This window comes from Geotrypetes seraphini, chromosome 6, assembly GCF_902459505.1.
Source record: "Geotrypetes seraphini chromosome 6, aGeoSer1.1, whole genome shotgun sequence".
NCBI lineage: Eukaryota > Metazoa > Chordata > Amphibia > Gymnophiona > Dermophiidae > Geotrypetes > Geotrypetes seraphini.
The window spans coordinates 163645466-163670496 of NC_047089.1; the positions used below are offsets into that span (position 1 = coordinate 163645466).

At 42.9% G+C, this 25031-nt stretch overlaps 2 protein-coding genes across 6 annotated transcripts in view; one reads left to right on the forward strand and one right to left on the reverse strand.

Moving 5' to 3' along the window:
- Positions 1-616: 616 nt before the first annotated feature.
- ING1 (inhibitor of growth family member 1) lies at positions 617-24255 on the reverse strand. Of its 4 annotated transcripts, none has more exons than XM_033949072.1 (2): positions 23972-24255; positions 617-2620 (listed from the first exon to the last, which is right to left on the reverse strand). In XM_033949072.1, the coding sequence occupies exons 1-2, from the start codon at positions 24096-24098 to the stop codon at positions 1917-1919; spliced, it is 831 nt and encodes a 276-aa protein (XP_033804963.1). In that variant the 5' UTR covers positions 24099-24255; the 3' UTR covers positions 617-1916. The 4 variants fall into 4 exon arrangements, with proteins under 4 accessions (XP_033804963.1, XP_033804964.1, XP_033804962.1 ...); XM_033949073.1 differs by lacking the exon at positions 23972-24255 and adding an exon at positions 23800-23923; XM_033949071.1 differs by lacking the exon at positions 23972-24255 and adding an exon at positions 23112-23766.
- Positions 23848-25031, forward strand: part of CARS2 (cysteinyl-tRNA synthetase 2, mitochondrial) — a 182224-nt gene continuing 181040 nt past the window's right edge. Inside the window, exon 1 of one of the 2 annotated variants that reach the window (XM_033949063.1) lies at positions 23848-23943. The gene's annotated coding sequence lies outside the window, so the exon portion shown is untranslated. The remainder of the gene's footprint in view (positions 23944-25031) is intronic. The other variant, XM_033949069.1, reaches the window with a different exon arrangement.

Below are 25031 nucleotides of genomic sequence, written 5' to 3' on the forward strand. Positions count from 1 at the left end.
TGTTTTTAGATCTATGGGTGCTGCTGGTGTAATCAGTATTCTAAAATCACCATGTAGGGAAATTTACTTGAATAAATTCTTCTGAATCCTTCTAATTCCACCTCCTTTGATGCCATTTTGAATCTCCCAGATAAATTGTAGAGTAGACTGTTAACTGGAACTCAAGCAACCAAAACTCTCAAGCAACAAGCAAAAAAAAAAAAAAAAAAAAATCAAAGAAATACTGCAATACTTTAAATAAAAATGAAAATAAAATCAATTTCGGGCAGAAATTTAAGTGTAAACTTGGCATGCCACACCTGAGTATGCCCACACTTTGCCTACCACATGTCTGGTAGTTTGTCTGGAACAGTTTATGGTATGGCATAGTATGAGGTATAGTATTAGTTAGGCCTATTTTAATACTAACTCTCAAGCAACCAGAACTAGTTATCCAGCATCTATCAATCCCCATGGGTGCCGGTTAACTGAGAATCTACTGTATAAGCTCTTGTTGTGAGATCTGTTTCTTCTCATGTTGAAGTTCTGCTGATGTTTCCTAGAAGTATCTTTCACATATAGTTTCATACAAAAACAGAGACTCTTAGATTAACACATTATGTCAAAAGAGACAAAGTAACTGTCCAAATAAGTCATCATTTATTTAATATCACAGCTGTACAATTATACATACAAGAGGAAATGCATATGGTTATACAACAACATTTGTCTGCATTTCCATTATAATACAGTTAAGTGCAATACCACTTAAAAATGTACATTTATACATCTTATACAAATTAAACACTGCTACACTATTACCTGTGACAGTATAAAGCTTGATTTGTTTGAAATCTGATTACTAAACCACATTTTTGTTAAATATAAAAATGTACTAGTTTTAAAATGGCCACTGTGGTACCTGTTCCGTTATATAAAACTACAATGTAAAACTGTATCCATTCGCTTTTTAAAAAAAAAACCAAAAAAAAAAAGAATTTCCTCTAGTTCTACTGAAACATTTTATATTAAACTGTTATACTGACACACTAACTGCAGCAAGTGCCATGTTTTACTGGGAGTTTGTTTGGTGTTATACTGTCATGAGTTCTGAATAAATTAAACTTAAAAGCAGCATCGTTTAAACATGAGCTGGCTTCATAGTTTTTTTTGCCAGTTTGCTGGAAAGGTGGCTAGCATTCCTTCAAAAGAACAAAAATAAAAAAAAAGTTGTATTGAAATCCTTTAATATGTTTTACATATTTAATGAGCAGAGTGCCATTATCACGAAGATTTTCCAGCCTTAAACAGAACTACGGTAAATAGTATTTCTTAGAGTAGCTGCACTTTTCAAGGTTTTGACCCACTGACCACTTGCTGGCGACAGCTGTTCTTTATCTGAACCGAAGAGCAGAAGAGAAAGGCTTGCCTTACTGTGGTAGAACACACAAGAAAAGGCAAGAGAGATGTCCTTAAAACCTAATGGTATCAATTTATTCTTTCAATAAGGTTGCTTCCCAACAAGGATCCAAGTTTCGGCATAAATGGGCCTTCATCAGGGGACACTGAGATATAGAATCCCAAAGCAAACAGCTTAGAGTCGAGTTGACTCTGCTAACCATACTTGTCTTTAAGACATTTGCTTTGGGATCCTATTTCTCAACATCCCCTGATGAAGGCATACTTTTATGCTGAAAATCAGATCCTTGTTGGGATGTAACCTTGTTCAAAGAATAAATTGATACCATTAAGGACATATCTTCTCCTCCCCCCCAAAAAAACCCCCAAACAAACATCTTACTGTTGTCCCTATAACAGGAATGGTTCGATGACTTTCTTTAAAAATATATTTTACAATCCCTGCACCTCAACAAAGGTGACTGACAATAAATACACTATTTTAATGACTCTCTACCATTAAAATAAATGGTTATGCATTATCTATTATATGCCCTCTCTTTTTTAGATTTCTCTAAAGCTTTGTCCATAGTTTTCTCATTCTCTCCTCGACATTTAGGACAGTACCATTTGCCCTTGGGTTTGTGATTGAGTCCCACACAAGAGAAATGAAACCACTCAATGGGGCACTCATCGTTATCACACCCAATCATTTCTCCATAAGAAACTTGATTACACAAGCAGTAAGTGGGCTCATTGGGGTCAATGGGGAGATCTGCAGGGGAGGCCTCCCTTTCAGCTTTGGCCTTGGATCGTTTCTTTTTCTTAGATGTCTTTGCTTTCTTCTCCTTGGGCATTCCAGAAGTGAGGTCGTCATGATCATGATTATTTGAAGTATTCTCTCGATTTTCATTATTCCTTTGTCTTCGTGACCTTTTATTGCTTGGCTTCTCAGCCTGAGTGATTGTCTCGCTCTTGGACTTTTCTAGATTGATTTTTCCAGCGTTGCCAGTAGCGTCATTTGTCTCTTGGCAAGTCTCAAAGAACTCAACATGGCTGTCTACTTGCCTGGTTCTGTTCTCAACCAGTTCCACCATCTGACTGACTATCTGAATCTTCTCATCCCCCAGTTCTTGACTACGAATGAGAGCTCTCTGAATGCAATGTAGCAGCCTTCTCTTCTGTACTGTGTCAGACTCTCTTTTGAACTTCTCATAGTATTCATCCAATTCCTTTAAGATCTCTATAAGAAAAAAAAGTATTTAGAAGTTGAAAGATCAGTATAAGAAATACTCCAATACAGCACAATGAGGTAGAACATTTTAATGTGACTAAATAAAATCTGCATACTTCATCATTAAAAAGTAATGTTTAATAGCTCTACTGATCCTAGAGAAAGCTAATCTTTGTAGGTTGTAATAACTCTTAAAAGGGCCGATAAAACAGATCAAGGAATATAATAAGCATTAAGACCTCATTGGCCAGATGTTGAATTAGGACTCAAAAGTTCAACTTTTCCTTTTTATTTTTTAAAATCTTTTTGAAGTATTACAGCTTTCAAAGTATCATTTAACAAATACTTTTACACATAAAATGTACAGCATTCAATCACTACATTATGGCTATCAGTGTTAACTGCTACAGCAAAAACCAACTACAAACTTAAAGACCAAAAACTATATAGAGGTCCATCATAAAATTGTTTCCATTAAAATTAGCAGTTCTAAGTCATGGTGTGAACATTATATATTTTTAGAATGAGAGAAATAAACCCAAAACAAAATACCACCTTTTTTATTGGACTACTAGGCCTCATTTTTTTACAAAGCCGCTCAGGCCGAGGCAGTATTAGCTCCAATGCTCACAGGAATTCTATGAGAGTCGGAGCTAATACCAGTACGGCCGATGATAAAAAAAAAAAAAAAGGGTAATGCGGCTTTGTAAAAGGAGCCCTTAATGTATTGTTCGTCCAATAAAAATAGTATTAGTATTTTTTTCCTTTGTGTTTTTGTTTTATTTCTACATATTACTTTGAAGAGTGGACCAACAAGGCCACCACACCTTTTCACTTAGAATGAGAGGAAATTTTCTAATAAGAACTAAGCTGGTGTTTTATTTACCTTCTTGACAATCAAATACATTTCAATGTTCCTAGCTCTGGTGGCTCAGCAAAGCAGCTGCTGAGCAAGTCTCACCTTAGTTGGCATATCTGAAAACTAATGAAAATGAAAAGAATACTGCTGCTTACAAGGGGCATAGGGCGACTGCTGTAAGTTTGTGGTTCCCACAAACCTTTTTATTGCCGACGTGTTGCTGGGAAACAAAACTTTTAATATGCTTCTCTTCAAGCTGGTGATGCACATGCATCACTGTGCACTACTGACATCAGATCTTGCAGTTTCTAAATCCCTTGCTAGGTAGACTGAATGGGCCATTCTGCCCCTTCCCCCCTTTTTACTAAACCGCAGTACAAGCTTCTGCCACAGACCGGAGCACTAAATGCTCTGACATTGCACCGATGCTCATAGAATTCCTATGAGTGTTGCAGCATTTAGTGCTCCAAACCACGGTAGAAACCACTACTGTGGCTTAGTAAGACGGCCTTTATTCTTTACCATTTACTATGTTGCCATGGTTTGAAAATGTCTGAACAAGTACGGTATTTCTTCACACCATCTATTTCTGAAAGTCTGGAGACAAATCACATGAGAATATAATGGTGTACAAACAATCCTAAAACCCCCAGAAGTTAAATGCAAACTTTCAAGAGATTGAAATAGACGGCAAACCTTAGTCATATCGAAGACGGATATTTGAATGAGCTCATTAATTGGCAAAATTCTGTTTGCAGAAAAGAATATTAGTATTGGGAGCAGGAGTCCCCAAAGGAGCCTCTTTTGACAAAATGTGAGCCAAACAATTGATCATATTTGGAGCAAACAATTTCTGCAGCTTTGTAATAACAGCAATCTGCAGTCATAGGATAAGTACACACAATTTTTGGCAGTTTTGATAAGTAAACTTTGTAGGTATAATTAACACAACATATTGAAACTGATTTAAAAGTTTATTAAATAGTGCACACTAAAGAGGTTTTCTTACGACTCACGAATGCTAATATCCTGAGCAGGATTTAATTTTCTGGGAGAACAGCATGCAACACAGTTCTACCACTCTTTTCAGATTCCAGAGCAGTAAAGTAATCTGCTCCAGCCCTGCTCTTCCAGACAACCAGCAGCAAAGGAGATGAGCCTATGGCACAGCAGAGAACAGCCCTCTGGTTTCCTAATCCATTCCCTCTTCTTCTGTTGCTCCTGGCCTGCCCACTCCTTTTCTTCAGTTCCACTTCCACTTCCACTTCCCTTATCAGCAATTTAAGATAAGTGCATCATATTACTAATCACAAGTACTGATTATAAGATACGTGTTAAGTACACTATCGCATAATAAAAATTTTTCCCATCGGGCACAAGAGGTTTTTAAGACCAATGATAGAGAACCTGTCCTGCTGAGTTACCATTGTCAGAATTTAATATTCTTGATGGTGCAGGCTTCTGAGGTCTTTTCCTCTTGTTGAAAGATCATTGCAATTCCATGTGGAACCTGTGTGTTTTTGTTCTGTTGTAGAGGTTCCAATCCATTTCCAATTCCAATCCATTTCCAATCCAATTGTAGAGGTTCCAATCCATTGTAGAGGTTCCAATCCATTTCAGTTACACAGTAGTTATCCCATTACCTATGTCAAGCTTGTGATCATAAAGTGATGTAAATAAAGTGACATAACACTGTAATTTATTTCAACACCTTCAGATAATAAGAAAACATTAATGATCACCTAACATTTTTTTAAAGAACAAATTTAAGTCAGAATGGTTTTTTGTACATGTGTACAGCAAAAAAATGTGCAGTCATTTCTCTTTGTTGCTTTTTCCTGTTTATTCACTATCAAACAGGCTTACGCTTGGACTGCAGAAAGGAATCAGATGAGGGAGGGAAGAGAAGAAAGTGTTCAGAGCAGTGACTTCTAACCAGTGTGCCTTTACACCATGGAAAAGCCACCACTAGCCGATGATGCTCAGGCCTAAGCCAGTAAATCGATTCTGCTTGTAGCACTTCAGAGCAAGTTTCTAAAACATCCAAAGACCTGTCTGCTTTAAATACATGTATTTGTCTTTCTTCTATTCAAGTTTGGATGTGTACCCACCAGATGATGTTGACTGTTGATAAAGACTAGTTTGCTGGATTCATTCTGGTAATTTTGACTGTGCCAAAATGTGAACTTATTTGGTCAAGAATTTCCCATTACTGATTCTTTTTGTTATTTGGGGGAGATTGCAGATCTATCTTTCTCAACCCATGTTGCAGCTTTGATACATACTGGATATATGTTATTACATAAATTCCATTGTGTTTGAGGATTACTTACTTAGCAGACATTTTAAATTTTGGTATATTCACTCTTTATAACGCTTCTAGATTATGCAAATGCTCTTTTGGTAGGTTTATCTTCTACTGATTTGCGGAAACTACAAACTCTACAGAATTCTGCTCTTAAGGCTAGTGGGTGGTGGTGGAAGGTTTCATCATGTAACATCGTTATTTATATCTTATCACGGACTTCCTATACATTTTAGGATACAGTTTACTATTGTCCATAAAATCTTGTATCTGTAACCCGTTCTGAGCTCTTTGGGGACAGCGGGATAGAAAACGAATTAAATAAATATTCGATAGATACAGTACCATTGCGTAAATTGATTTCTTCTGTTCCTTGTAGATCTTTGCGATCTAGTGGCAGATATCTTCTTGCTATTCCTTTACCTAAGTCTGCATGTTTAATAAGTAGACGCAATAAATCTTTCTTTTTTTCAAGCTCTGTTGCTTTGGCATAAATTCCCTGGATATTTACAGGAGAAACGTTCCACAACTCATTTTTGTAAGCAACTTAAAACGTATTTATTTCAGTAAATGCTTTCTAGTTCATTAAATGTATGAGTCTATGCTTTAATGTATTTATTTTAAGAAATCTTTTTTTTTGGGGGGGTGGGATCTTTCCCATTAATTTTTGTAGTTCCTTTCTGTAATGTTTTTAAATTGTTATTGTAAACCGCTTTGATTGCTTTTATATATTAGCAGTATATCAAGTGAAATAAATCTGTAATCTGTATCTGCAGTGGCTGACATGCAGGAACTTTTTGCTAAGTGCAAATGTAGTCACATATACCTCTTTCCTTCCTTGGAGTGTAGAAGCCTAAGGGTTAGAGCAGCAAACTGAAGGGTCAATGAATTAAGCCTCACGGTAGAAATCTTCACTCTATTACAAAATTAGCGCCACAAAAATACCGTGACATGCTCTAATTGATGAGCATGCAAATTACTGCCATGTTAGAATTGTGACATTAATCTGCAGGCTCATTGTTAAATGTTAACTTTCCTGGAAGGGTTGACAGAAAACCTCAACCCAACTAAACCATACCACACCACACCTGCCCCTCACCTGAGCCCTGACAATCCTACCCCTCTTCCCAATCCCCCAAAATAGATCCCTGGTGTCTAGCAGCACCTACCCCACTCCCACATTGCTAATCTCCCTCCTCCTAATATTAAAAAAGCCCTGTTGTCTAGCGGCCCCCCTCCTCCCACACACTCCCTTGTAGTCTAGTAGTCCCTTCCCTCACCCCCCCCCAAAAAAAAACAAACCAGATTCCTGGTAGCAGGACCCTCCCAACTCACTCCATGAGTCCAAGCAAATAGATCTCATGCAAATTCATTGGGGAAATCCTGAAAACCTGACTGGATTGCGGACCTTGAGGACCGATGTTTTGACAACCCTGCATCTAAAATTTTTATTAAAAAAAAAAAAAAAAAAGACAACCTTATATAATACAGGGAATGAAGAAATCTGTGAATGAAGTTAAAATTTTATTAATAGAAAAGAAACAGAAAACCTGATTTAAAAAATAAAAGTGATGGCACAGGAACAACAGAGCAAATGCTCACTATCAAGAATCGGAATCCCCAATTTCAAGTATACTTTCAAAAAAAGGGAACCAAATCAAAGATTTATATTTTCTTTTGCATACAATTAGTACCGTATATATTCGAATATAAACCGAGGTAATCTTTTTTTCCTTAATAAAGGAGAAAAAAATGTTCACTCGAATATAAAGCAAGATTAAAAATTTGGGTATTTGAGTGCCATTTGTCAGGTATCATGCCATAAATAATCACTAATTTTTCAGCCGGGGCTGTTTCGAGTCCAAAAAAATTGAAGGAAAGCAGATAAATATCTTCCTACTTGGAGCCATGACATGAATCAAAGTTTCTGGACTTCTATCCCCACCAGAACACCTGGCCTCAGCCACACATGTAGAAAACAGAAAAAAACCCTCTTCAAATACAAACCCACAAAGTAAAGGTATTGTACACAAACAAACCACGAAACCCTAAAAAGTCAGACTCTGCACACAGTACACCACAAGAGAAACGGAAAGAAATGCATTTCTTCCTGAACAGTCCAAATATAAAAACAGCAGATGTAAATTTTCAAAACTGACACATTTCATCACTGAATTAAAAATAAAAACATTTTCCCTACCTTTGTCATCTGGCAATTTTATTTGTCTGATTATCTTGTTCCATCTGTGCTCTTAACTCTGTTTCCAAGGCCTCCTTATACATTTGCTGTTTCTTTCCTCTCCTTCACTTTTTTGCATTACATCCATCTTTGGCATCAATTTTCATATTGAGTTTTCTTCCATTTTTCTGCCTCCATCTCAGATCTATCTATCTTTCCAACTCTCACCCTTCTCCTCTCTCCCACTTCCCTCTGTCCATATGCACTATCTCTTCTCCCTTTTCTTTCCCACTTCCATCCATATGCCCCATCTCTTCCCTCCATCCATGTGCACCATCTCTTCCCTCCTCTTCCACCTCCCTTCATTCATGGGCACCATATCCTTTCCCTTTCCTCTTGCCTTCCCTTCCCCTCCATCTATGTGCCACCATCTCTTTCTTCTCGCATCCATCCACGTGCCCCTTGTTCCACTACTCTATGCTCCTCCCATTTAGCATCTCTCCCTTTTTCCTCCCTCCCCCCGGTTCCACCAAATGCTCTCCCCACTCAGTTCCAAAGCCCCCCTCACCACGAAAACTACAAGGTGGTCACCAGCACAGCAGCGATCCTTTTGCGCTGCCCGCAGCCTCCTTTGCATGGTTTCTTTGCTGTGGTCTGTTCAAGTGGAAGCAGAAGTTGCTTCAGAGGGGGTAGACCACGGCAAATGAACAATGCAGAGGAGGCCACCAGCAGCACTGGAGAACACAGGCGTAGGCACTTTTATCCTCCCCTACCCGCTTCCCCAGACTGACATCGCACTTACAGTTCTGCTCAGGAAGTGGATGCCATTGTGTTGTGTAGAGCTGATGCAGGGCCTTGAGCATCTGTGCATGCTCAAGGCTTGCTGATTTCTCTCAAGAATCCCAGAGAGGGCGGGAACAAACTGGTCTTGAGCATATGCAGACGCTCAAGGCCCCTTTCCAGCCCAGCATGCAGTGCTAGCATCAGCTTCCTGAGCACTAGAATTGTAAGTATGATGGGAACGGATTGTTGGTAGTGGAGGATAGGAGTGCTGGTCATCGGGGTGGGGGGGAGGAGAAAGCAGTACTCGTCATTGGAGCCGATGAGGAACAGGAGCAGGAACAGGAGCAGGCCTAACACACAGCTCCATCTCCAGGGACAACTGACCGGCTCCCCCCAAAGAAGCGCAGAGTAATAGTCATCGGGGATTCCATGCTGAGGGGCACCGAGGGACCAATTTGCAGACCGGATATGCAATCTAGGGAGGTCTGCTGTCTGCCTGGAGCCAGGATACGAGATGTCACCGCCAGTCTGGATAGACTACTCACGCCCCGAGACCACTTTCCTATGCTTCTTGTCCACATAGGAACCAACGACACTGCCAGGAACACACCGGAGACCATCACCAGAGACTTTGGAGCACTGGGTGAGAGGCTGAAGCGGACAGGAGCGCAGGTGGTTTTCTCATCGATCCTCCCAGTTAGAGGCAAGGGAAGAGCCAGAGATGAACGTATCCAGAGGACGAACGAGTGGCTACAGGGATGGTGCCGGGATATGAACTTCGGATTCCTAAACCATGGGGAAGCGCTACAAGGACTTCAGGGACCAGACGGACTCCATCTGACCAGTAGGGGTAAGAACGTCTTCGGACACCGACTAACCCGCCTACTTCACAGGGCTTTAAACTAGGTATGTCGGGGGAGGGTACCCATTCACATATTAGTCGAGAAAGGAATTATCCTGATGAGGTGAGTGGAAACTCCGCTTCTATGTCCAAGGTAAGTACCCACATTGCAAACAGTTCTGTAGAAGTCACACCGACTCGGGTAGGATACGCCTCACAGGGACTTAGCAAACACAACATATGGAGGGCCATGTATGTCAATGCACACAGTTTAGGTAACAAAATTATAGAATTGGAGGCTGAAATAAGGAATGTCGACCTAGATGTGGTGGCAATATCTGAAACTTGGTTCACGGACTCACATGGGTGGGATATGGCTATACCGGGCTACAATCTACTTCGTCAGGACAGAGAGGGCAGGTTAGGAGGGGGGGTAGCTCTATACATTAAAGAGGACATCAAAACCACCAGGATCACAGATGTCAAGTACACCGGGGAGTCCCTCTGGGTAAACCTGGCAAGAGGCAGAGAAAAATGCCTGTATCTAGGTGTGGTATACAGACCCCCAAGACAACTGGAAGACATGGACGCAGAATTAATTGAAGACATAGAGAATATCACTCTACGAGGAGAAGCTGTACTGCTAGGAGACTTCAATATGCCTGATGCAGACTGGAACTCATTTTCAGCGACAACCAGCGGTAGCAGGAGGCTCTTAACCTCCATAAAGGGAGCACGTCTCAAACAAATGGTAACGGAGCCCACTAGGGCCCAGGCGATCCTCGACCTGGTACTCACCAACGGGGAAAGCGTCTCAGAGGTCTCAGTAGGAGATACGCTAGCCTCCAGCGACCACAACATAGTATGGTTCAACCTTAGGAAAGGCTTCCCTAGATCAAACACGAAAACAAAGGTACTCAATTTCCGGGGCACAGACTTCGCACGCATGGGAGATTTCGTCCATCGGACGCTGCAGGACCAAGCGGAGACCGATGATGTAGAAGCTAAGTGGTAAACACTGAAATCAACCATACATGAAGCAACTAGCCGCTTCATAAAATCAGTAAATAAACGACAAAGAAACAATAAACCCCAATGGTTCACCGCGGAGATCTCGCACCTCATTAAGGAGAAGAAAAAAGCGTTTCTCTCCTACAAGCGCACGGAGAAAAGAGAGGCAAAAGTAGAATATAGGACCAGGTCTACAGCGGTCAAAATGGCAGTTAGGGAGGCAAAACTTCGAGTGGAAGAAATTCTGGCAAAAAACATTAAAAAGGGGGACAAATCCTTCTTCAGGTATATTAGTGACAGAAAAAGGAACACAGGCGGGATAGTACGCCTTAGAAGACCGGACGGAAGTTACGTGGAAGCAGATTCCGATAAAGCCAAACTACTGAATGAATACTTCTGCTCAGTCTTCACCTGTGAGGCACCGGGACACGGTCCGCAGTTGAAGGCAACACAAAGCACAGAAGACCCGTTTCAGAATTTTGAATTCACACCAGGTGAAGTTTACAGTGAACTGGCAAGACTCAAGGTGAACAAAGCCATGGGACCAGACAATTTGCACCCAAGAGTGCTCAGAGAATTGAGCGATGTCCTGGCGAAACCGTTGACTGAGCTATTCAATCTCTCCCTAAGTAAGGGGAAAGTTCCCCTGGACTGGAAATTAGCTAATGTCGTTCCTCTGCATAAAAAGGGTTGCAGGGCAGAGGCTGCGAATTATAGACCGGTGAGTCTCACATCAATAGTGTACAAACTCATGGAAACACTAATTAAAAGCAAATTGGACACGATCTTGAATGAAGGGAATCTTCGGGATCCCAGCCAGCATGGATTCACCAAGGGTAGGTCCTGCCAATCCAATCTCATCAGCTTCTTTGACTGGGTAACAAGAAAGTTGGACTTGGGAGAGTCTTTGGACGTCGTGTACCTGGACTTCAGTAAAGCTTTTGACAGTGTCCCACACCGCAGGCTGCTAAGCAAGATGGAATCGATGGGGTTAGGAGAGACACTAACTGCATGGGTCAATGATTGGCTGAGTGGCAGACTTCAGAGGGTGGTGGTTAATGGTACCCTCTCTAAAACATTGGAGGTGACCAGTGGAGTGCCGCAGGGCTCGGTCCTGAGTCCACTCCTTTTCAACATATTCATAGGGGATTTGACTCAAGGGCTTCAAGGTAAAATAACACTATTCGCCAATGACGCCAAACTATGTAATATAGTAAGTGAATGCAGTTTACAGAATTATATGGCGCAGGACCTGCTTACATTGGAAAGCTGGTCCTCAACCTGGAAACTAGGCTTCAATGCTAAGAAATGTAAGGTCATGCACCTCGGAAGCGGAAATCCATGCAGGACGTACTTCTTGAACGGAGAAACTTTAACTAGGACTTCAGCAGAACGAGATTTAGGAGTAATCATCAGTGCAGACATGAAAACTGCCAATCAAGTGGAGAAGGCTTCATCTAAGGCACAGGTGTCAAAGTCGGTCCTCGAGGGCCGGAATCCAGTCGGGTTTTCAGGATTTCCCCAATGAATCTGCATGAGATCTATTTGCATGCACTGCTTTCAATGCATATTCATTGGGGAAGTCCAGAAAACCCGACTGGATTCCGGCCCTCGAGGAGGGACTTTGACACCCCTGATCTAAGGCAAGGCAGATATTGGGTTGTATCAATAGAAGTTTCATCAGCCGAAAGCCTGAAGTCATAATGCCGTTGTACAGGGCCATGGTGAGACCTCATCTGGAGTACTGTGTGCAATTCTGGAGGCCACATTACAGTAAAGATGTGCGCAGAATTGAATCGGTTCAGCGGACGGCCACCAGGATGACCTCGGGGCTCAAGGGTCTCTCGTACGAAGAGAGACTGAACAAATTGCAGCTCTACACTCTCGAGGAACGTAGGGAGAGGGGAGACATGATCGAAACATTTAAGTACCTCACGGGACGTGTCGAAGTGAAAGATGATATTTTCTTTCTCAAGGGACCCTCGGCCACAAGAGGGCACCCGCTCAAACTCAGGGGCGGAAAATTTCATGGCGACATCAGAAAGTATTTCTTCACAGAGAGAGTGGTTGATCATTGGAACAAGCTTCCAGTACAGGTGATCGAGGCAGACAGCGTGCCAGACTTTAAGAATAAATGGGATACCCATGTGGGATCCCTACGAGGGTCAAGATAAGGAAATTGGGTCATTAGGGCAGACTTGGGCAGAGTGGGCAGACTTGATGGGCTGTAGCCCTTTTCTGCCATCATCTTCTATGTTTCTATGGAGGGGAATGGATGATAACAGTGCCGGTCATCGGGGAGGGTGGGGAATAGCAGTGCTGGACTTTAAGACGGTTAGAAGATAACAGAATTGGTCATCGAGTAGGGAGGGGGAGGAAAAAAGCACCATCATTAGAATGAGGCTCAAATATAAACTGAAACCCCCAGGTAAAAGCCCTATTCTCATCTTCCAGGGGTCATAGGTTGAAAACCCAGCACATATTTGGCATGTGGGATCTCTCAGAGAGAGAAAGAGATAATGGTTACTGTGGATGGGCAGACTAGATGGGCCATTTGGCCTTTATCTGCCATCATGTTTCTATGTTTCTAAGTATATACAGTACTTTAGCTTTACATATCCCAAAGAGAAAATGCAGCAAATAACCTTGTTGCCTGCTACTTGGACTGCTACTTCCGGTTACGTCAGAGAAGCTTCCGCCCACACATGCACACTACTGCTTGCAGGCTCCGACAGCTTTGAAGAAGTTACTCAAAACGTGCCGCGAAGGTAAATGGGAGGGAGGGAGATAGATTCGGGTAGGTAGGAAAGAGGGAGGGGGGCTGCGCAAGGGGTGCCGAAGGGCAGTGAGGTGGCGAGAGGGAAGGGTGGTGGAGGAAAGGCACAGAAGCTGAAGGGACATGGGGGAAGAGAGCGTGGGGAGAAGACGCTGAAGGGACATGGGGGAAGAGAGCGTGGGGAGAAGACGCTGAAGGGACATGGGGGAAGAGAGCGTGGGGAGAAGACGCTGAAGGGACATGGGGAAGACGCTGAAGGGACATGGGGGAAGAGAGCGTGGGGAGAAGACGCTGAAGGGACATGGGGGAAGAGAGCGTGGGGAGAAGACGCTGAAGGGACATGGGGGAAGAGAGCGTGGGGAAAAGACGCTGAAGGGACATGGGGGAAGAGAGCGTGGGGAGAAGACGCTGAAGGGACATGGGGGAAGAGAGCGTGGGGAGAAGACGCTGAAGGGACATGGGGGAAGAGAGCGTGGGGAGAAGACGCTGAAGGGACATGGGGGAAGAGAGCGTGGGGAAAAGACGCTGAAGGGACATGGGGGAAGAGAGCGTGGGGAGAAGACGCTGAAGGGACATGGGGGAAGAGAGCGTGGGGAGAAGACGCTGAAGGGACATGGGGGAAGAGAGCGTGGGGAGAAGACGCTGAAGGGACATGGGGGAAGAGAGCGTGGGGAGAAGACGCTGAAGGGACATGGGGGAAGAGAGCGTGGGGAGAAGACGCTGAAGGGACATGGGGGAAGAGAGCGTGAGGAGAAGACGCTGAAGGGACATGGGGGAAGAGAGCGTGGGGAGAAGACGCTGAAGGGACATGGGGGAAGAGAGCGTGGGGAGAAGACGCTGAAGGGACATGGGGAAGAGAGAGTGGGGAGAAGACGCTGAAGGGACATGGGGAAGAGAGAGTGGAGAGAAGACGCTGAAGGGAAATGGGGAAGAGAAAGTGGGAAGAAGACGCTGGAAGGGAAGAAGACAGAGATGCCAGACTATGGGGGAGCAGAGGGAAGAAGATGGGTGCCAGACCAATTGTGGGGGAGGGGGTTAAGGGAGAAGCACAGTAACAGAGCAAATGGAAGACGCAGAGAGAAGACAGACAGTGAATGGAAGGAATTGAATGAGATGAGGAAAGCAGAAACCAGACAACAAAGGTAGAAAAAAAAATTTCTATTTATTTATTTGCTTTAGGATAAAGTAGCATATTAATTCTGTTTATAAAAATTTATAAACAAAGCCCTGCCAGCTGAACATCTTTTTCTCTAGTTCAGCAGCCAGAACTTTGATTTATAAGGAAGGAATAAGCTAAATATTGCAGTACTGAGGTTTGTAAGGATGCTGCGGGGCCGGGGCCAAATTTTTTCCCCGTGTCATTCTCTAGTATGAAACAAATCATATATGGCGTATCACAGGGGGCCCTATTATTCCATCTTCTGTTCAATCTCTACATCAAACCAGTACATGACATAGCCCAAAAATATTACATCAAAATCCACTCAATTGCCGACAACATTCAACTATACTTACATAAGAACATAAGAAATGCCTACACCGGATCAGACCTGGGGTCCATCCAGTCCAGCGATCCGCACACGCAGCAGCTCAGCCAGGCGTACCCAGGCGAATACATTAGTCACTCGTATCCCTCAATGTGTCCTGCAAGAAGATGTGCGTCCAATTTTCCCTTAAATCCTAGAATGGTGGTTTCCTCCACCATCTCTTTCAGGAGAGAGTTCCAGGCGTTCACCACTCGCTATGTGAAGCAGAACTTTCTGACATTTGTCTTGGCCGTGTCCCCTCTCAGCTTCAGGCCATGACCTCTGGTCCGAGTCTGGGTCGCATTTGCCAATGTGAATAATGCTGATACTTGCTCACCATCCTTTCCCCCTGCTGGTGAATGAGCTTGCTCCATTATGTCGATTCCTTTTAGCAATTTAAAAGTCTCTATCAGATCCCCTCTCAGTCTTCTCTTTTCAAGGGTGAATAATCCCAGTTTTCTGAGGCGATCTTTGTAGCTCAAGTTCTCCATACCTTTTACTAGCTTTGTCGCTCGCCTCTGTACCCTCTCCAGCAGTGTTATATCCTTCTTCAGGTATGGAGACCAGTGTTGGACACAGTATTCCAAGTGTGGTCTGACCATTGCTCTATAGAGCGACATTATGACCTCCCTTGATCTACTCGTGATTCCCTTTTTTATCATGCCTAACATCCTGTTTGCTTTCTTTGCCGCCGCTGCGCATTGAGCCAACGGCTTCAGGGTCCTATCTATCAGTACCCCCAGGTCTTTCTCTTGTTCGCTCTTCCCCAATGTTATACCTAACAGTTTATACTCATGCTCCTTGTTTTTGCTGCCCAGGTGCATCACTTTGCATTTTTCTACATTAAAACTCATCTACCAATTTTCTGCCCATCTCTCAAATTGCTTCAAATCTCTCTGGAGTTCCTCGCTGTCTTTTTGTGATCTGATTGCCCAGCATAGCTTTGTGTCATCTGCAAACTTGATGATAACACTAGTCGTTTCTTCTTCCAGGTCATTTACAAAGATATTGAATAAGATAGGCCCAAAAACCGAGTCCTGAGGCACACCGCTAGTTACTTTCTTCCAGTCTGAGTACTTCCCATTTATGCCCACTCTCTGTCTTCTGTTTTCCAGCCATTTTCCTATCCATCTTAGTATATCCCCTTCTATTCCATGACTGTAGTTTTTTGAGAAGTCTCACATGAGGTACTTTGTTGAACGCTTTCTGGAAGTCCAAGTATATTATGTCCACCGGTTCTCCGCTATCGACTTGTTTGTTCACTCCCTCGAAAAACTGAACTAAGTTTGTCAAGCATGACTTCCCTTTCCTGAAGCCACTAGGGGCAAATCACAACACCCAGTCCACAACTGCTTATCTGAAGTTAAACATTGGATGACTTCAAACAAACTTCAACTGAATGAATCCAAGACTGAACTACTATGGATTAGGAAAGAAAAATGCTCCTATACCCGCCCTTCCCTAACCTGGGAATCAACTACCTTGATGACAAAAAACAAAGTATGGAACCTAGGAATTAATTACTCTTTACTCAAACCTATCACTCTCCAAAGCACGTCTCACAAATAGTCTCTTCATCCTTCTACTACCTTCGCTAGCTCCAAAAGATAAGAAACTACTTCATGGAACAAGACTTCACCCAACTACTCTATGCCTTTGTCTTACATGCCTGGATTACTGCAACACTTTATTCAAGGTCTTACAGCAAAAAACATCAAACTACAGTGAGTTTAAAATGAAGCAATAAGAATACTGAAAAACCTACAAGCCCATGACCCAGTCTCTCCAGCACTGATATCGGCTCACTGGCTGCCCATAACCAAACACTACATTTTCAGAGGCCTAGTGGTGGAATATAAATTGCTCTAGAACAGGGATCTCAAAGTCCCTCCTTGAGGGCCGCAATCCAGTCGGGTTTTCAGGATTTCCCCAATGAATATGCATTGAAAGCAGTGCATGCACATAGATCTCATACATATTCATTGGGGAAATCCTGAAAACCCGACTGGATTGCGGCCCTCAAGGAGGGACTTTGAGACCCCTGCTCTAGAACATGACATCCAAATACTTCTCAGACAAACTTCCTCTCTACACCCCAAAGAGAAAGTTACGATCCCAAGATGCCTACATAAACCATCAGGATACTCCCTCCAACTCCAGACAGCCTGGAAATGATCTTATTCCCATTTCTTAACAAACCTCTGGAACAGCCTACCTCCTCATATCAGAGACTTTAAAGGACTTTTTAACTTTAGAAAAGCTGTAAAAACCTATCCTTTTGCCTAGTCACTCCCTTAACCAGTATCAGAAAGTAATCCTATATGAAGATATATTGCAACACACTGTACGTAAACCCTATATTGTAACACTGTGAATGTAAACTGTAACCCATTCTGAGCTCTTTGGGGAGGATAGGATATAAATATAAATAAATACTGGTGATGGCAAAAGCTAGAAGAATGCTAGTGTGCATAGGGAGAGGTACAGCCAGTAGGAAAAAGGAGGTACCAATGCCCCTGTATAAGACTTTAGTGAGACATCATTTAGAATATTGTGTACAGTTTTGGAGACCGCACCTTCAAAAAGATATAAAAAAAGATGGAGTCGGTCCAGCGGAAGGCTACTAAAATGGTACGTGGTCTTCATCATAAGGCATATGGGGACAGACTTAAAGATCTCAATATGTATACTTTGGAGGAAAGGCAGGAGAGGGAAGATATGATAGAGACATTTAAATACCTATATGGCCTAAATGCGCATGAGTCGAGTTTTGTTTGAAAGGAAGTTCTAGAATGAGAGGGAATAGGATGAAGTGGAGATAGGCTCAGGAATAATCTAAGGAAATACTTTTTTTTACAGAAAGGGAGGTAGATGCTTGAAACAGTCTTCCGGAAGAGATGGTGGAGACAAAGACTGTGTCTGAATTCAAGAAAGCATGGGACAGGCATGTCATATCTCTTAGAGACGGGAGGAGATAGTGGATGGGCCATTTGGCCTTTATCTGCCATCATGTTTCTCTGTTTCTGTGAAAATGTACAGTACTAGTATTATACAGACAACTTGTCCAAATAACATTGAAATACCTGAACAGATAATCATTTTAATCACTGGCACTAATATTTTCTTGAAGCAATAGCAATGCCCTCTCTTATGCCCAACAATTTTTTTGACTTTTGAAATAATCTGGAATCCCAAACACAGAATGACACTTAATATGTTGTTCAAATGAGGAAAAAGAAATTTGTTTCTCAACAAAATAACCCTCCTTTTTACAAAGCCGTGCTAGCGGCTGCTGCGGTAATCGCTTCGACGTCCACAGGGAATTAATAGACGTTGGAGTGTTTGCTGCACAGCTTTGTAAAAGAAGCCCTAAATGAACTAAGCTCCCTCCCAAAAAAAAGAGTCAAATCAATATAGTAGATTTGTCCACTAACAAAATAGACAACTGAGGAAAAAGACCTCAAATACCCACACTTTAAGTACTAGTAACCTTATGTCTTTAATGGGATAATGAAGAATGCCATTAGTCCAGAAAAACATCACTGTCAAATTTTTATTTAATGAACCAAAATCAAGAATCATTTCATTTCTGGGTAAAAAACTGCATTTTCCATTGAATTAGCAACAAAAATAAGCTTGACAAAGAGAAACAGTAAGGTTTCTCTGGACTATGTTATTCATTATGCCATCAAAGATAAGATTACACCTAAAGTATGGGGTCTCGATGCACAATGCTCTGACACCACAGTGAAAAATACCATGGTGGGAGCGATTTTTCTTGGGTGATACTCGGTATGACTAGCATGCAAATTATATGCATGCTATTTGGCGGAGCAACCCCAGTAAAAGGGGGAAGAAATGTGTCTGGAGTTTGCTCAGAAGAGCAATTGTTAGGCACAGCTCCTCCTCCTGCCTGTAGCCACCATTCTCCTTCCCTCTCTCCAGCTGATGGTGGTTCCAGAGCCATTATCAACGAGCTGACAGAGTGGCGGATGCTGGTTCAGCTGATTTGCGGTTTCTCCTGTTGGTAGAGAATGACACGGTGGTTGTTACCCGCGGCTAGCCGCGGGTAACCCGCCAAAACAGTGACCAAAAAAAAGGTCACCGCGAAATCGGGGACAAGGCCATTCACCGCCCCGTGGAGCGGTGAATGGTTAGCACGCGCGGTGAACAAGCGTAAACGAGCGTTCTATCCGGCAGCCCCCTCTCTCCCACTGGCCGTCCGGCCATGCATCTCCCTCCCTCCCTTACCTTTTCTTGTTGAAACTGGCGATTTCTATAAGGCTATGAATTGTATTACAGCCGGAGCCTTGAAGTTGCGTCGCGTTGCTTGCTGCAAAAGTCTCCTCTGACGCAACTTCCTGTTTCATCGGAGGAGACTTTTCTAGCAGGCAACCCGACGCGACTTCAAGGCTCCGGCTGTAATACAGCGCATAGCCTTATACAAATTGCCAGTTTCACCAAAAGAGAAGGTAAGGGAAAGGGAGGGAGGGAAATGCATGGCTGGCCGGCAAGAGGGAGCTGCTGGACCGCATGAAGGGTGCTGGGGGATGGAGAGGAGAAGACGCTGAAGACGGGGACGGGGCGGTGAAAGGGACGGCAGAGATGGGGATGGGGCGGTGAAGGGGATGGCGGGGACGGGGTGGTGAAGAGAATGGTGGTCCGGGGATGGGGCAGTGACGGGGACAGAATTTTTCCCTTTGTCATTCTCTACCTGTTGGCTCTGGAGCCCCGTTCAGTTTTTTTTTGTTTTTTTTTAAAGAAGGGCACAGTTGTTGTGCGTGTTCACATGCACAACAGCTACGCTCATTAAAAAAAAAAAAGCTGTCCACAGCAAATATATATATATATATATATATATATATATATATATATATATATATATATATATATATTTTTTTTTTTTTTTTTTTAATGGATGCTGCTGTTGTGCATTTAGAGTGAGCCTCACACCACACAATAAATGCAGGACAGCTACCGGCAGGTCCAGACCTGCCAGAAAATTTGCTCCGTGAAAAGGGGGGAGGGAAGGGGGAGGCACGCTCCCTTTTGTGCATTGCAAGGAGAGTTCATTTAAATACTAATGAGCTCCTTGTAATATATTTGCATAGGGTTCTCGGTGGCTACTATAAGGATCAGTAGCAGCCATGGAGAACCCTTTCCTGCATTGGAAGGAGAGCTTTCCACATCTGCAAGACTGCTTTAATGAATTTTACTACCATGGAAAGCTTTTATACATCATAGCCTGGATGTTTGAAGGTCCTTTTCCTCACTTGTCTTTTTGATATTAGACAAATCTACTGTTAGTTGATTTGGCTTGTTTTTTAGGGTTTAGTAATACTTTGCTAACAAAGCAGTAAATATTTATATAAGTAGGTCTTACTGTTATGGAGGAAGTACAGGTTCAAAATCCTTTATCTGAAGTTCTGAAAACTGAGAAGCTCTGACAACCAAAATTTGACTTGAATCGGAAGTAATTTCCCCTTGACACATGCTAAAACCAACACAGGTGCATGCGTTTCTCCAGATCATAGAAAATTAGAGTCTATGAAAACTGATATGCGGTCCTATATTTTATTTCTGTCCTACATAAAAATTTGAGGCAAGAACATGTGCAGTGCAGGTAAGTTTGTGTTCAAAGTGCTTGAAGTATTTAATGTTTGCCTTATTTTGAAATTAAAAAAGGTTTGGTGGCAATTTTATGGTCTTATTGTCTGTATTTTTCTAACATCATCATTCCAAAACCCAATATGCCTAGTCCCAGGGATTTCCAATAAAGGATCTTATATCTGTACTTCTGAAAAAAATCCCAAGAAACCAATATGTCCTTTCTGACATAAAAACTGCAAGATTTTATTTGTATTACAAAGTACTATTCTTAAAGAAAAATTTTGAATCACAGCTCAATGAACACTAGGTTCTATTAGGCAAAACAGGTTTTGATTGATAAAGCCAGCTTTGCTTTAGGAAGCTAGAAAATGACCCTTTCATATTGCACTTAATGACCAAGGGGCAATTTTCTATCCACCCCTGCCTCCTTTGCTTATCAATGATCTACTCTCACCCTCTCTCTAATTAATAGCATTGGGGTTTTTTTTTGCCACTGTAGCTGAAAAGAGTGTTATCTTATTTCGTTAAGTACCAATTTGCAGAAACGAAATTCTGTTTGTTTGTTTTTTCTACATTGTTTCAGATCATTGATTGAACCATATTCACACTATTCTCTTATTGGTTGGGCTGAGAACTTTTCAGCACCCCCTCGTACATAGCGTTCAGAAAACCTAAAACACAGTCTGCTAAGGTAACTAAAAATGAACTTGATGGATGTTCACCTGCTGCAGGTTTCTGCAAAGCTGCAGGGAACAAAAATGCTGAAGCTTTGAAGGACACGCACTTAAGGGGAGGAGCAGCTCAGCTGTGGACCATCCCAATAGTATGCAACCTAAAGAACAAACCAAAAGCCTACGATAGGAAGGATGCATAAACCACTTCAAATACGGCATGCAGACTCCATGCAGCAACCACTAGCAGAGTCTCAGTTATTGTAGTCACAAAGAAAAAGATAAATAATAATAAATTCACAGAATACTACTTTCATCCAAGAGCACCACTGAAAGATTACCCCCCTAAACAAAAAGCATATTCATAAACCCACTGCAACCGAGGGGAGGAAGTCACTGATTCAAACACACCCAGGAAGTTACAACAGACCATTGTTCTAAAAACGGAACCAGCCCGCCCTCTCCTACAAGCCTCCCAATTGGCGCACTCGAAAGCTTTTAAAGGTAAGTAGCCCGCCCTCTCCGAACGACGCACCAATCGCAACCAAGAGGCAGTCATAATCCAAAATATTCAAATAACGAGGAGGGGAAAGAAAAGAACAGAACAGAAGATTCATACACTCTAGAGGAGGAGTCTTTATACATCACAAACCAGACTCCGGCCAATGGGCTGCGATATTAAAACGAAGGTCAATGATTGGCGGGTTGACTTGCTATATGCTAATGAAGTAGCATATAAAATGTTTCTGGCGAAGCATTATTTGGTTAAAGCGCGGCAGGCGCATTCTGGAAAGGGTGGTAGTTGTTTATTTAACATATATGCTCCCATTCTTACATATTTTTCTTCCTCTAGAAGACTTTTTTGACGGTACCTAAGTCATTTCACCGCCTAACACGTACAGTCTACGTTTTAAAACGACTCGAACCAAGTCTCTTGCTTTCTTTTATCTTTCTACATATATAATAAAGTTTCCCCACCCCAAATCTATTTTTCCACAAGGCTCAAGCTCTCCACCGCCTCCCAGAAGAGAGATCGGCATCTTTTCCAAAAGACAAACACGAAAAGCGAAGGTGTCAGTTCGTGTATTTTCCTGTTCCTAAACACCACATAGCGTAACCTTTCCGGGAATACAACGTTCATCGGGCTTTTTGTTGTCCATGTCCACTTTAGAAGAGAAGCACCCCCTCTTCTTTTTCTACTAAAAACAAACTAGAGCTAATCGCCAGCATTTCATTAAAAAATGGACTTTCGTCATGCTCCTATTAAGAAATCTAACAGCAGCCGACAGAGCACAGCATACATTACACAGCGTAGCCACTATCCTTAAACCTCATTTTATGTAACATCAAAAGACAATGTAGGATTTCTCGTACTGCAAAACCGATTCACTGTTTAATGGGGGTGGGGGAGATAATCCTATGAAAAGAAACCCTGCCCACTACCAGCACAACCTTTTCGTTACTAGCGGCACTACTACAGCCATAATGAATACTGTACATTCCTAAATGTGCTGTAATTTCTCAGTCTGTCCAACAGTTTCTTTTTCCTACAAACACATACTGCTCCTTTTGTGCCAAACCGTGATTTATCTCAGATCTTGCTTCCCGGCATCTTCTCCCCACCATAGTTTCATAGAAAGAGAAAAAAAAAGGAAGAGTACGATTAATAAAAAGAAACAACAACAAACAAAAAAAGGACCTTTTGTTCCGCCCTCTGACAAGAGCCAACGCTGCAGGACCACCCCTAGCCTGCTCCTGAACAAATACAGTCTCTCCCCCCAAAAATCTTCCAAACCAACAAAACAGAAATACAAAAAAACCCTATTTCAGTAGCTCTAAAAAAATAACGTGAGACGTAGCTATCTGCAACTACGACCGCCGAGAGCAGACAAAGATGAGACTGGAAAGATAAAATGTAGCTGGCCGGGCAGCCGCTTACCTTGATATTTAGCGTCAATTTCCCTCATCAGGGAAACATTTCTCTGCAGGTCGAAAGGCAAAGACTCGATGGAGTCTAGGTAATCCTCCACGTAGTTCACAATGTGAATCTGCTCCCCGTTCGCAGAACTCATCAGCATTTTACCAGCCGCCGGAGATTTCCTCTCTATGCCTGCTTGTCTTCCTGATAAGACGTGAAGCTTCCCCCTACCCGCCGCTGGATCGCGGGAGCCAGAAAGCTTACATCTGCCTTCCTCCGTGTGAAGCAAAGCAGAGAAGAAAAGAGCCAGGGACTGGCACCTCTCTCGGCTTTAAGTCGGGCAAGCTTCGCCAACAATTGACTGAATGGCTGTCTTTCCTGGGTAACTCAGGAACACGGTTGTACGAGAGAGAAAAAGAGAGAGGTGGTGGGGAGAGCACGAATCTGCCCTTCCAAGTGTCCCCAGACAGGAAGAAAAGACCGATCGAACCCAAGGGCACTCGCTGCCAGGAGTTACTCGATTCTTTTTTCTCCTTTTCCCTTCTTTTTCTTCCTGAGAGTTTTAAACGCACCCTCCTACAGTGCAAAAGCCGCACTCGATCCAGCGTGGAAAACCCAAATACCAGTTTCAAACACTTGGGAAACATTCAGCCCCGCCACTCACAGCGCATGCGTAGCGCTCCCTGAGAGCTCATTAACATATACACACCCCCTTCCTCCCCGGTTGTTGAAGGAGGGGGACTCTGCGCCTGTCCCACTTCTCTTCTCGTCCCCGAGTCCGATAGTAGGCCTGAAGCGATTGGACTAAGTATTCGCATATTGTTTATGCAGAAAGACGAAAAGGGTTAGGGAGGTAAATCTTTGCCACCACCTGTCTTTACCTACTTGCACTTTTTTTTTGACAACTTCTTTGTAATTGTGCATGTTAGGCAGTATCACTGCGACTAAGCAAAGCGAAGCAAAAACATAGCCTTTCCTTCCCCGACTCAGATTCTGTAACGGTATCATCGGTAGTAATAATGGCGTCCTAAGCAGCCAATCGAACGCAGTATTTTCTTTCCCACCCAATCGGGTAGGGAATGACGGAAGAGACTGGGAAAGTGCTGACTGCTCTTTCTTTCTAGCAAGGAGGAAAGTAAGAGTCTTCAAGAAACTACGTTTCCCAGGGTGCTCCTGGGCAGAAGCACAGAGCGCGCGCTCTTGGCTGTAAGCATTTTCTGACGTGGCCAGGTTTGGTTTTAAATGTCACCATACTAAGAGGGAGTCCAGAGGTAAAGAGAAACCATGGCGGCCTTTCCTTCAGAAGTCCGTATACTGTATACATACATACATTGTGGAAGCTTGATTCAGAGCTTCCTACACAAACCAGCTTCATTGTCTGATACTATAGTTAAAGCAACAAGACTTGACCAACCTTCACTGCTTGAGTAGTCTGATAGGCAGGGGAAAGGGCTTGAACGGCAGACCAAAAAGTAGGCACAAACGGAAACGTTTGTACACCTGTTAGGCCGCTGTGAGGTGCAATGCTCACACTGCTATAGCGTTTGGATGAAGAGGGGCGCGTGCATGGTTCATCAGTAAGACGCGAAAAGCGCGAGACCCAGTCTCGCGCCCCGCACTTTAGGGAGGAAGCGGGGCGTGTCCATTATTTAAGCGGCAGCAGCTGGTTTAGAGTGTTCAACTCTTACTTTCTTGGTTGTTTTTGTTCTTTCTGCGCATCCCTCTCCAGTCCTTAATGTTTTAGGATTTATATAACGCTTTTTTTGGTTACTTCTACAAGAGCCCATATGAACAGATCTATTTGCTTTAGGTTTATATTTTCACTTGGGGAGAGGAAGGATAGGTTTTGTCTCAAAGTACCATGATTCCTTCAATCTAGAGTGAGCACCGCTTTGTTTTGCATTGCAGGCGAGTGAAGCCCTTGAGAGACACAACAAAGTA